We start from the raw sequence: 12,301 nt of genomic DNA on the forward strand, positions 1-12,301 counted from the left end.
GAGGGCCGTGACAGCAGAGTCAAGCCACCTCACACACACACACTCCCGGGCCTCCAGGCTTGATTAAGGCCCCTTTACAAGCTGGGTCTAGGTGTGACCCTGAGGGGATGAGCTGGAAGGTGGGAGTGGGGGCGCACGAAGAGGCCATGAGTGAGGACCCCAGGGGACTTGGGTGGGCTGGGTGCCGGCCCCCGTGCTGGAGATCGAGTGCAGCAGGCCGTCTCCAGCGGGCTGCTGGGGGGTGCAGGGGGTGCAGCAGGGGAGGGGACGGCGGAGGCGAGCAGGGGACGGGGGCGGGGTCCCGGCGCCGGGGAAGGTCGGGCGAGCCAGGTTAGACCCGCGGGCCCGAGGGGGGGTGTGGGCGGGGTCTGGCCCCCGGCCTGGGGGTGCGGGGCGGGGGCGGCCGGGGGCGGGGTCCGGGCGGGGCGGGCCCGGCGCGCACTTCCTCGGGGAGGGGTTGGGGCCGCGCTCCACTCGCCCGCTGGGTCCGTGCGCTCCGGCAGCGCCGCCGGCCGCCCGCTCGCCCCGCTCGCCCCGCTCGCCCCGCCCGCCCCGCCCGGCCCCGCTCGCCCGGCCCGCAGGTACGAGCCACCGAGGGACGCGCGGCCCGGCCTCCCCGCTCCCGCCGCCCGCTCCGAGGTGAGCTCCCGCCCAGGCCGGCTCCTCGCCCGGGGCCCCCCGACGCCCCGGGGGGCGCGCTTGGAGCGGGGGGCGCCGAGCCCCGGAGGGCGCCCCCCCACCCCCGGGACCGCCCCGATCCCGGCCGCCCGGCGGGGTGGGGGGGGCTGCTCGACACCTGGGGATGGGGGGGGAAGGGGCCAAGTTTGAAACGGAGAAGCCAGAGTCGAGCGCGGGACCTGGAGGGTTGGGGAAACTGAGGCTCCCTGAAAGCCGGGCGGAGCCAGACCAAGACGCGGGCCCGCGCGGCAGGCTTGGACAGGGGGCTGCACGGGGACCCGAGTCAGGGAGTCAGGGACAGGTTCTGGGGGCGTAGAGTCCCCGAGAGGGAGACCGGAGGCGTCTGGACGGACCTAGGTTTTGTGGGTTGGAGCACTCGAAGGAGAAGCGTCCCCTGACCCCGGTGAACACGGAGCAGCGCCCTTCCCAGGGCTTTGCAGGGTCCCGGGCGGTGAGGGGCCCCGAAGCCTAAGCTTCCTTAGCCCTGTGGCAGATCAGCCTCTGTGAGGCCTATGGAGCCGTCCAGAAACTGCAGACAGGGACGCTCAGGAACAGAGGTGCTCCGAGGAGGAAGCGAAGGGGTCGGGGTGGGAACCCCTTGGAGGCACTCAGTTACGGAGATTTGGGTGTACAGAGGTAGAAATGAGCAGAGGTCACTAGCCCGGGACACAGGTCCCCAAAACACGAAGACAGCTGAGGTGTGCAGAGGCTCAGTCGCGCTGCGTGGGGCGCAGCTGGCTTTGCTCGAGGCGCCCTGACAGCTTCCCAGACAGACCCCGAGACACGGAGGCCTGAGAAAGACTGGGAAGCAGGGGTGCGGGGAAACAGAGACTCTGGGCCAGCCAGAGCCCCGTGAGGCAAGGACCTGAGACAGGCACGTCGGAAAGGAGCCCCAGGCACACACCAAGACAGCCCCAACTTATTTTTAAACTCAAATCATGGACATGCTGCTTCAGCCCTGGGGGACCCGGGGTGAATGAACTGTTCCTCTCCTGTCCCCAAGGCAGCTGCTGGATCCCGCTTCCCGCCCTCCTTCCCCTAAACTGCTCTGACTCCCAGGCCCCATGGCGGGGAGGGGTGGGGAGAGGGAGAGTTTGGGGTTGGTGCCTGATACCGGAGGTTGGGGGCTGGGGGGGGTTAGGTTTCTCCCCTTAAATCTCCTGTCAGTTCCTGGGAGCTGGGAGGAGGGGTCTGATCTGATCCTGACTCACAGCTGTGAGGCCTGGCCAGGGTCCTCCCCGACAGTGCAGGGTGGATGGGGGCAAAGGAGTTGAACGGTTGGCATGGGCAGTTGGAAAGGCTTCTGGGTGCCTTCCAATGGCAGGGTTAGCAGCTGGGGGAGAAGAGTGAGACTCCTGTGCTAGTGATGTCACCGAGTATCTCCCACACCCCTGCTCTTAAAATGTTGACCACCCCGTTTTGCCACCGCTGCAGCATTTTTAGAGAGAAAAACAGGAAAGGGCTCCAGGCTGGGAAGCAGGGAACCTGGGCTCTCCGAGGCCTGAGTGACCTTGGGCCTGGCTTGTCCCTGTGCTCGACTGTAAGATGGGAATGACATGCTCTTCTGCCTGCCTTTTGGGAGATCTGGTGAAATAGTGGATGGGATTTCTCTTTATGGGAGGCCAAGCAGCATGCAGGTGTGTACACCTGTGTACCTGTGTGAGGGGTCTCAGGAGTTATGCTCATTGGCACCAGGCCGGCCCCACTGATCTCCTCAGGCAGCCCCACGGCCTGGGCTTCTTCACTTCCCCTAGTGGAACTGGGGAGTGGGGGTGGGGGTCCCTCTTTGGTCTATCCCTGAATCTACCCTGAGAATGTCCAGGTCAAAACCCAGGCCAGCTCCCTGAGCCAGGCCTGGCTCAGAAATTTGTCTGACCCCCGTATGAGTGAGGGGCTGATCATAAAAACGCCCACAGCTACCATTCACTGAGGAGTCCCTTTCTGCCAGGTGCTTTCCAAGCACCACCATTTCAGCCTGACGACAACCCCGGGAGAAGGGGGTAGGCGTAGAGGAAAACAGGCCCAGGAACCTTAAGTGACTTGCCCAAGATCACCCAGCTAGTAAGGGAAGAAGTCAGGATGCCCACCCCAAGCCACATTTGGGCCTACTATACACTGTGCCACAGCCATTTATCTAGCCATTCTAACCTCTGGGAGGCTCACTGGAAGGTGCCAGATGTGTGTGTCAGGTGTAGGGGTGGTGTGTGTGTGAGTGTGTGTTTGTGTGTGTGTTGAGGACAAGAGTTGAGAGCCATTTGGCAGACTGAGCAGTCTCCTCCGTAACCCCCCCTCCCCAGGCCATGAGGGAATATAAGACTGGTTCTCTTCAGTTCTCTTGCTGTGCCAGGGAAAGTGGGAGGGAGGGGAGGAAGGGGGATGGGCAGGGACAGGTGGGTCTCCATAGTGCCCTTCACTCTGTCCTCATTAGAGCCCAGCTGGACAAACTAGGGGACTGGGGGATTCTGGGAAAGAAACAGAAGCCATGCCCATACCCTATTTGGGGTGCCCCTGTTTCAGAGTGATGACTGCCTCCCAGAGGGTGGCCCCAGGGCTACCCTGGGCCCGGGAAGGTGATGGCTGCTGTGTGCCAAGCCAGAAAGGAAGGAAAAGATTTGGGGCACTCCCCAACGGACCACGGCCACACACTCCACCTGTGTGGCCCCCTGCTGCCCAGTGGCCCACAGCCCAGGCAACCCTCAGATGTTGGGCCAGAGGAAACCCAGGCCTGATTGGCGGGGAGCGGATGGAGAAAGAGGGCTGCCCTCTACCCCACAGCATAGCCCTGCCCCAGAATCACCTCTCTGAAGACCCCAGCCCCTGGAGGCCTCGTGGCCTGGCCCGGGATCGGAACTCTGTGTTCCCCCCACTCCGTGGTACAGAAGGGCAGCTTGGAGTTCACAAACCATCCCTTCAAGAGCCAGGCCCTCCAGGCTTGGGGCGTTTGCTGGCGCCTGGAGTCTGAACTCCAAGCCAGAGCAACGCTTCTTGGCCAGAATTTCCCACTGGGGGTGGCTGAGAAAAGGAGCACTTTTCCATCAACCCGAGCCTGGGCAGGCTCCGGGGACTGCCAGTTACTGGGGTGTGTGTGGGGGGGGAGGTAGTGAGCTGGTGGGTTCCTTTGTCCTCTCCAGGCTCCTCTGCAGCTGTGAGAACATCCCCTTCCTAGGAGTCTTGGTGGTTCCTCTCCACCCTCCCTGGGATCCCAGCCCTTAGAGAGCAGGCTTCATGACGAAGGAGGCTGGGGGTGGGAGCTCTGAATCTGGGGCCAGAAACTGGAGTCAGGGGCAGCAGAAGGGACTGGGAACCCCACTTCCCTGCCCCCCCCCCCCCAGTCCCCTTGCTCCTGTTCCAGAGGCAGCTGTGTGGATGACCTCATCCCGCAAACATGCTTTGTTCCTGAGAAAATGGAAAGTGTCTGAGGTTTGGTGGGGGCTGGGTGTCTGCAGCAGCAGCTCGCAGGGCTCCCCCCTGCCTGACTCCCCACTTGAGGGGGCCAGATTGGGGAGAAGATGTCTTCCATGGCTCCCACTCTCTCACCCTCCACTCCCCCCCCTACCCCAAACCCTCAGAAACCGGAAAAGCTGGGGAGAGGCTGTTTCTCCCAGAGGCAGGGGGAGGGAAATAATGACCTAGGGGGTTGCAAAGCTCTGCCAGGAGTGATGGCTGCCTGGAGATGGCAGGGGACACGCTGCATCATCTATGTTTTTAGTTCCCCTCTCCCTCCCCAGGCGTCTCAGGTTCCCTTTTTTTCCTCCCCTGTTGCTGGCCAGACCTGACATCTGGCCATCTGTGCTGCCACAGCTGCTGCAGATGTTGCAGGCCGAGGCTGCCCAGGCTGGTGTGACCAGAGACCCAGCAGGGGCTGGAGGGGGCTGAGGGCAGAGGGTCCAGCTGGGGAAGCTTGGCTGTGTCCAGCTTGCAGGATTTCCTTCCTGCTTAAACCCAGGCTGAGCCTCTGAAGTGCTTGCTCTGGCTGATTCTCCCGGAGGGAGGCCCGAGGTGACGTCCACCTCCACCATTCATGGCCCAGCAGCCCTCCAGCAGTCTGCTGGCTCCTGGACCAGGAGAGGGCGGGCACAGCCCATTCACATCCCTCGAGGTTCCTCTTTGCATATACCTAGGGGCCCCTTCCTGGGAGTCAGGAGAGGGTGGGAGTACTGTTCCTACGGGATACAGAGTGGGGTGGCTCCCTGCCCCTACTCTCGTCCCCATGGGGACAGTAGGGACACTGGAAGCTAAACTCAGACTGGGGCAGGAAATGAGTCACTGACCCAGGAAAAGCCCCCTCCCCCCAGATCTGCCAGGGCCCAGATAAGAAAACAACTTCTGCTTCCTGATTTTTTCCTGACCCCTTCTCCCCCCACCCCACCCCACCCCACTGTTAAATACAGAAATAAACATGCAGGACTCCTGGGTTTCCAGAAGCACCCTGTCCCCATCGCCCCCTGTCCTGACCTGGCATTTCTCAGACCTGGTCTCTTGCTCTTTCTTTCTTTTTTTTTTTTTTTAATCGCAAAGGACTTTTGCAGGGGGCCAAGCCACAGCCCTTCTGGGTGACCCGCACCCTACCTTTTGCCCCTGGCAGGGCTCACTCACAGCCACCATGAGCGAGGCCTTTGACTGTGCAAAATGCAGCGAGTCCCTGTATGGCCGCAAATACATCCAGACGGACGACGGCCCCTACTGTGTGCCCTGCTACGACAGCACCTTCGCCAACACCTGTGCCGAGTGCCAGCAGCTTATCGGGCACGACTCCAGGGTAAGGGCTGGAGCACACTGGGCAAGGAGTGGGTGGAGGCTGGCAGAGGGGCAAAGGTGCCATCGCCCCTGCCGTGCTCCCTGCAGGAGCTGTTCTACGAGGACCGCCACTTCCATGAGGGCTGCTTCCGCTGCTGCCGCTGCCAGCGCTCCCTGGCCGACGAGCCCTTCACGTGCCAGGACAGCGAGCTGCTGTGCAATGACTGCTACTGCAGTGCCTTCTCGTCGCAGTGCTCTGCCTGTGGGGAGACCGTCATGCCCGGTACGTCCCCGGGGCCCCACCATCCGCCTGCCACCCTGGCCTCCGCGCAGGCCTCGTGCACATAACGGGGGACTGGCACGTGCCCGCTACATCCAGGGAGGCTTAGTATTACAAAGGCCTGCACGCGTGGCATCTTTTTGGAAATCTGACATATGTGGGGATCGGTCACGCCTGTACGCTCCTGGGAGATTAGGGTGCGCACAGGCTGGCACACCCAGGTGTACACGTGAAAGCTTAGCACGTAGAGGAACGGACAAGCCCGGTATGTTCCAGAGGGTTTAGCGTGTGCCGGACCTGGTGTGCACCTGTGGGCTTACCGCGATGCGCAGACTGACAAGCTTGAGACCCCCCCTGGGGGTTCTGCATGTGTGAACACCTGCATGTTTGGTACACGGAGGAGTGAGGAGTACAATGAGACCGGCACGCTTGGTGCATCGGGGCTTGGTGTGTGTAGAGATGGAGAAGCAGGGCTTCGGGGTGTGGTAACCTGCATGCCTCCTAGATGGGTGAGGGCTTAGGACACGTGGAGAATGACAGGATTAGGATACACAAAGGCTTTGCTCATACTGAATCTATCACGTCCAGGGCATTAGGGCTTTGCGTGAGCAAAGACTTGCTTGCCTAGTGTATATGTGGGGTCTTTGTGGGTGTGCTAAAACCAGCGGGTCTCGCGTATAAGGGCTGAGCGCGTGCTGAGTCATCATGCTTGTGACCTGGAGGCCTGGTGTGTGCTGACACAGCCATATCTGGTACATGTGGGGACTTCACCTATGCCAAGCCCTCGTGTTATGGGGGCCTAGCATGTGCCCAGCTAGCGTGTGCAGTGTTTGGGGGAGGGTAGCATGTGCCATATTACGCGGCGAGGGTCCCTGCAGCATGTGCATGGATGCCACCCTGCTTAGGCTATGGGAACAGCAGGGACTGTCCTCAGAGGATGGCAGAGAGTGGCACTCAGGAGCTTGGGACACAGCTTCTGAGTGGGACCCCTGTTCCCCACAGGGTCCCGGAAGCTGGAATACGGAGGCCAGACGTGGCATGAGCACTGCTTCCTGTGCAGCGGCTGTGAACAGCCGCTGGGCTCCCGTTCCTTTGTGCCCGACAAGGGTGCCCACTACTGCGTGCCCTGCTATGAGAACAAGTTTGCTCCTCGCTGCGCCCGCTGCAGCAAGGTGGGGGCTGGGCCAGTGGGGTGGGGGTGAGTGAGGCTCTGTTGTGGGGTGGGAGTCGCCACGTCCCCCTGCTGACAGGTGCTGCCCCCCACAGACGCTGACACAGGGTGGCGTGACATACCGCGACCAGCCCTGGCATCGAGAATGCCTGGTCTGCACAGGGTGCCAGACGCCCCTGGCAGGGCAGCAGTTCACCTCCCGGGATGACGATCCCTACTGTGTGGCCTGTTTTGGAGAACTCTTTGCACCCAAGTGCAGCAGCTGCAAGCGCCCCATCACAGGTGGGACAAGGGTCAAAGAACATTGCGGGTAGGGTGCAAGCAAGGGGATGGGATCTGGTATTGGGTGAGGCTGGGCGACAGGACTGCGATCCAGATCCGCAGAGCTAACCTCCAGCCTCCCTCCAGGACTCGGTGGAGGCAAGTATGTGTCCTTTGAAGACCGCCACTGGCACCACAGCTGCTTCTCCTGCGCCCGCTGCTCCACCTCCCTGGTGGGCCAAGGCTTTGTGCCGGACGGAGATCAAGTGGTGTGTCAGGGTTGCAGCCAGGCAGGGCCCTGAGCCAGGACTCCTGGGCCCAGGACCTCCCAAACCAGGGCTCCAGGACTAAGGCTCCTTTTCCAAACCACCTTTGGGACCCAGCCCCTCCCCAAATTGGGGTTCCTCCTGGGCTCCAGGATTCAGCCTCCCTGCTTCAACATCCCCAAACTGGTACTCCCTTGCCCAGGGCCCCCACACCTGGGCCCTTATGGAGCCTCCATGATTCAAAGCCCTTTTGCAAGCCTGGACTCTAGACTTCAGCCCTCTCCCCACAGTCTGCTTCCCAGACCAAGCCCTCTCCCCAAACCAGGGCTCTAGGCCCAATTCTCCAAACCTGGACTTCCGGACCCAGGCCCCCTTCAATCTAGACTTTCCAGAGACTCTAGGTCTTCAATGGGTGCCTGAGAAGTCCTCAAAAGTGGACTCTACTCAGGCTTGACCCTCCCTAACCCCCATCCCACCCTGTCCCCAGGGCTGGGCTCTCTGGGTGGCAGCAAAACAGGAATTCACTGTCTAAGGGGATCCCAGAGCACAGGGTTGCGCCCAGTCCGGGTCTGCCGAGTGTTTCCTCATTTCATCTGAGCTCCATTTTGCCCAGAGATGGGCAGAGGGGTGGGATTGGCTCACCCACCTTCCAGATTCTGCAATAAAGCAGTGTGAGGAAGTGAAGGCCTCTCCGTGTGTTTGTCTGGGGGGGGGGGGGGGGGGCGTGAAGGAGGGTGCCCTCGCTGACCGGGAGCCTCAGGCCCTCGCAGCTCCTCTGTGCAGGGCAAAGGAGGAAGCCCCTGGGCCTCGGGGTGGGAAGTCTCTGGAGAACGGGGATCCCCACCGCCGCCAGCCTCCCCGCTGCAGGCCAAGGGTTGTTTCCTCCCGGGTGGGGGCGGGAGGGGTTTAGGGGAGATCCCGATCGGGAGTGGAGCTGGCAAGGGGTTCCCCTGGCCCGTGCAAACCGCGCCCCCCATAGCTCGTCCAAAACCCCGCCGAGCACCCGGGGCGGATCCCCAGTCTGGGCCCAGACCCTCGGCCCCCTTCCCCCTCTTCCCCAGGATTAGCGGAGGCGGCCGGGATCCGCTCGCGGCCGCACGTTTTTTGCCAAAAAAGGCAAGGATGCAGCTGCACGCGCCGCGGGAACATCTGGATCCGATTCCCGGCATGAATGGGTCACGGCCCCGCCCCCCTGCCCCCCCACCATGATTCAGGGGGTGGAGGCGGGAATGAGCGAGGGGGGTTGTCCCCCAAAGTGGGGAGATGGGGCGGAGCGCTGCTCCCCCGGCCCCTGCCCCGCCCTCGGCCCCGACGGCCGGAGGCGCTGTGCGCACTGGCGGGGGCGCTCCGGGGCGCGCCCTGGGGTGGGGCCCGCGCCCATCCCCTGCGGGAGGGGCCCTCGGGTCCAGCAGATTGGGGTCTCTTACTAAAGCCTCCCAGAAATCCTCTGGGCAGCGCATTTTTCCATTTCTCAGAGGTGGAGACTCCACTTGTCCATTCCCCAAAGTCCCCTAGGTAACCACAGGTGGATTCCTGCCCCGCCCCCATTCAATCCTAAACTTTCTGAGGCTGTGGTTGGTTGACATTTTCTTTTTTCTTTTATAGGATTAACTGATGGGATTTGTTTATTTTTATTTATTTTATTTTATTTTTATTTTTTTGATGTTGGAGTTCAATGGTTGACATTTTCTTTTCTTTTTTTTTTTTAAATTTTATTTATTTATTCATGAGAGACACACACAGAGAGAGGCAGAGACACAGGCAGAGGGAGAAACAGGCTCCACGCAGGGAGCCTGATGTGGGATTCGATCCCGGGTTCCCAGGACCAGGCCCTGGACCGAAGGTGGCGCTAAACTGCTGAGCCACCCAGGCTGCCCCAACGGGTGATATTTTCAACAAAGCTTTACAGACACCCACCGTGTGTGCTTATCGTTCATAATCACACGTTTACACTTTTGTCTCTCTCTCCCACCAGCTTCTACGAGGATGGGGCTCGCGCCTGCCTTGCTCACCCCTGTATTCTCAGCTCCCGGCACTTACTACTTGTTCAATAAATACTTGTTGAGGAAGAGTAGTCCAAGCACAGCGAACAGCTGGTGCAAAGAACTGGAGGCCTGAAAAAAAAAAAAATATATATATATATATATATATATATGTGGTGCTTTGGGGAAGCAGCGAGTAATTTCATTTGGAGAAAATGCCAAGAGACCGAAATGGCAGGCAGAGGCCAGGTCACGAAAAAAATAAATGCCAAGTTAAACAGACCTCACCCTGCGGGTAAAGCAGCCAGTGGAAATGTGTAAGCAGGGGCATAAGATGATCACTCTGGGTACAGCATGAATAATGGATTGCAGGGGTAAGAGGAGCAGGCTCTGATGGAAGCTGGTGCACTGGTGGAGGAGAGAGAGAAAAGAGGCCAGGGGCGTCGGGGGTGGAAAAGACAGGATTTGGTGACTGGTTTGGGAGACTGGAGGAGGAGGAGAAGGTTTTAGAGGGAGGAAGGGAAATGGTTCTGCTTAAGTGGCCTACCCACCTAGGAGGAAGAGGCATACAGGTACCATGTCCTTGATTTCAAGGCAAACATTTTTCAAATTTAACATCTCACAAACTCAGATGCGACTGTAAAATCAAAGATGTGACATAGTTTGATAATTTTTTGTTTCCTTCTTAGTGGAATATAATATAATGGCGGGATTAACATTTGATGGCATCTCATATTTGATGAAATATGGTAGATTCCAAACTCTACTAAACACACACACACACACACACACACACAGAGTCTCTCTGATCTTTTTAAATTTTTTTTTTTAACTATAACTTTTTTTTAAGATTTTATTTATTCGGGACGCCTGGGTGGCTCAGCAGTTGAGTGTCTGCCTTTGGCTCAGGGTGTGATCCTGGTCCCGGGATCGAGTCCCACATCAAGCTTCCTGCATGGAGCCCTGCTTCTCCCTCTGCCTGTGTATCACCATCTTTCTCTCTGTGTCTCTCATGAATAAATAAAATATATTTTTTTAAGATTTTATTTATTCATGAGAGGCACAGAGAGAGAAAGAGAGAGAGAGAGGCAGATACAAAGGCAGAGGGAGAAGCAGGTTCCATGCAGGGAGCCTGATATGGGACTCGATCCTGGGACTCCAGGGTGAAGGCAGGTGCTAAACCGCTGAGCCACCCAGGGATCCCCAAGTCTCTCCAATCTTGAATGGAGATTTCCCTTCTTGTTTCTAGTGGTGCAGGAAAAGCCTCTAGTGAGGAGTTTTGCCAGGGGTACTCTTCCAAAGGTTGAGATCTTGCTTAAATTTGTAGACATAGGGATCCCTGGGTGGCGCAGCGGTTTGGCGCCTGCCTTTGGCCCAGGGCGCGATCCTGGAGATCCGGGATCGAATCCCACGTCAGGCTCCCGGTACATGGAGCCTGCTTCTCCCTCTGCCTGTGTCTCTGCCTCTCTCTCTCTCTCTCTCTCTCTCTGTGACTATCATAAATAAATAAAAACGTAAAAAAAAAAAATTTAAATTTGTAGACATAAAAATAACCCTCACAACACCCCCATGAGCAGGCACAACAAGAGTCATTATCCCTGTGTTATTTTTCAAACTTAAAAAAAAAAAAAGGCAATGCATTCTTACTGTAGAAAAAAATGGAGACTCACCAAAAAGTAAAAAGAATAGGTAAATCACTAATAATTTCTTGACATAGCCTCCTGGTTCTTTTTTGTTAAGCATGTATGTGCATATACATATTTTTGAGTTTTAGGTTTATTTATTTATTTTTTAAAGATGTTATTTACTTATTCATGACAGACACAGAGACAGAAACACAGGCAGAGGGAGAAGCAAGCTCCACGCAGGGAGCCCAACACGGGACTTGATCCCGGGTCTCCAGGATCACGCCCTGGGCTGAAGGCAGCGCTAAACCGCTAAGCCACCCGGGCTGCCCTTTATGTTTATTTTTTTAAATGAAAAGCTAATTTATGTGTATGTTAAGAAAAAAATCTTTCATGCCGGGTGTACACAAAGAAAAATTTCCCTCCTGTACCAGATCTTTGGAGTTCTCTCCTTTTAAACAACTGCTGTTTACTGTTACTTGGATATCCTAAGAGAAATAATCTCCTTGTGCATCTATTTTTACACACATTATTATGCATCGAGATCCTTTTCACTTTGTGTGACCATCTTTTCACTGAATTCACATAGATTTTTTTCAACAGCTTTATTGAGGAATAAGTTACATACCCCAAAATGCACCCACTTTGAGTGTACAACTCAATTACTTTGAGCAAATTTAATAGAGTTCGTGGAACAAGTATCGGCACAATCCAATTTTAGAACGTTTCTATCACCACCAAATTTGCTGTCACTTCCAATCTCACATGCAGCCACGGAAAACCACTCGTCTACTTTCTGCCTCCATAGATTTGCCTTTCTGGACATTTCATCTCAATATGCCGGATGTCGTTTTTTTTGCATACGGCTTCTTTTGCTTAGCAGGATGTTTTCATGGTTCATCCATATTGTAGCATTCTTTATTGCTGAACAATATCCCACTGTATGGATACACCACAGTTTATTTAACTGTTCATCAGTTAATGGATGTTGGGCCTGGGACCTGTTTTTGTTGATTGCAAATAACACTATGACTGTTTAAATACATGCACATAGGGGCTCCTGGGTGGCTCAGTGGTTGAGCGTCTGCCTTCAGCCCAGGTCGTGATCCTGGGGTGCTGGGATCAAGTCCCACATCGGGCCCCCTGCATGGAGCCTGTTTCTGCTCCTGCCTACATCTCTGCCTCTCTCTCTGTGTCTCTCATGAACAAATAAATAAAATTTTTTAAAAATGAATACATGCACATGTTTTCATTTCTGCACCTAGAAACTTGCATTCTTTTTTTTTTTTTTTTTTATTGAC

General features: G+C 57.0%; 1 protein-coding gene across 2 annotated transcripts; it reads left to right on the forward strand.

Moving 5' to 3' along the window:
* Positions 1-552: 552 nt before the first annotated feature.
* FHL3 (four and a half LIM domains 3) lies at positions 553-8,073 on the forward strand. Of its 2 annotated transcripts, none has more exons than XM_038557837.1 (6): positions 553-639; positions 5,264-5,437; positions 5,524-5,698; positions 6,698-6,867; positions 6,962-7,148; positions 7,275-8,073. In XM_038557837.1, the coding sequence occupies exons 2-6, from the start codon at positions 5,282-5,284 to the stop codon at positions 7,427-7,429; spliced, it is 843 nt and encodes a 280-aa protein (XP_038413765.1). In that variant the 5' UTR covers positions 553-639; positions 5,264-5,281; the 3' UTR covers positions 7,430-8,073. The 2 variants fall into 2 exon arrangements, with proteins under 2 accessions (XP_038413765.1, XP_038413766.1); XM_038557838.1 differs by having other exon boundaries at positions 557-639; positions 5,197-5,437.
* Positions 8,074-12,301: the final 4,228 nt, after the last annotated feature.

This window comes from Canis lupus, chromosome 15 (assembly GCF_011100685.1).
Source record: "Canis lupus familiaris isolate Mischka breed German Shepherd chromosome 15, alternate assembly UU_Cfam_GSD_1.0, whole genome shotgun sequence".
In the NCBI taxonomy this organism is placed as follows: domain Eukaryota; kingdom Metazoa; phylum Chordata; class Mammalia; order Carnivora; family Canidae; genus Canis; species Canis lupus.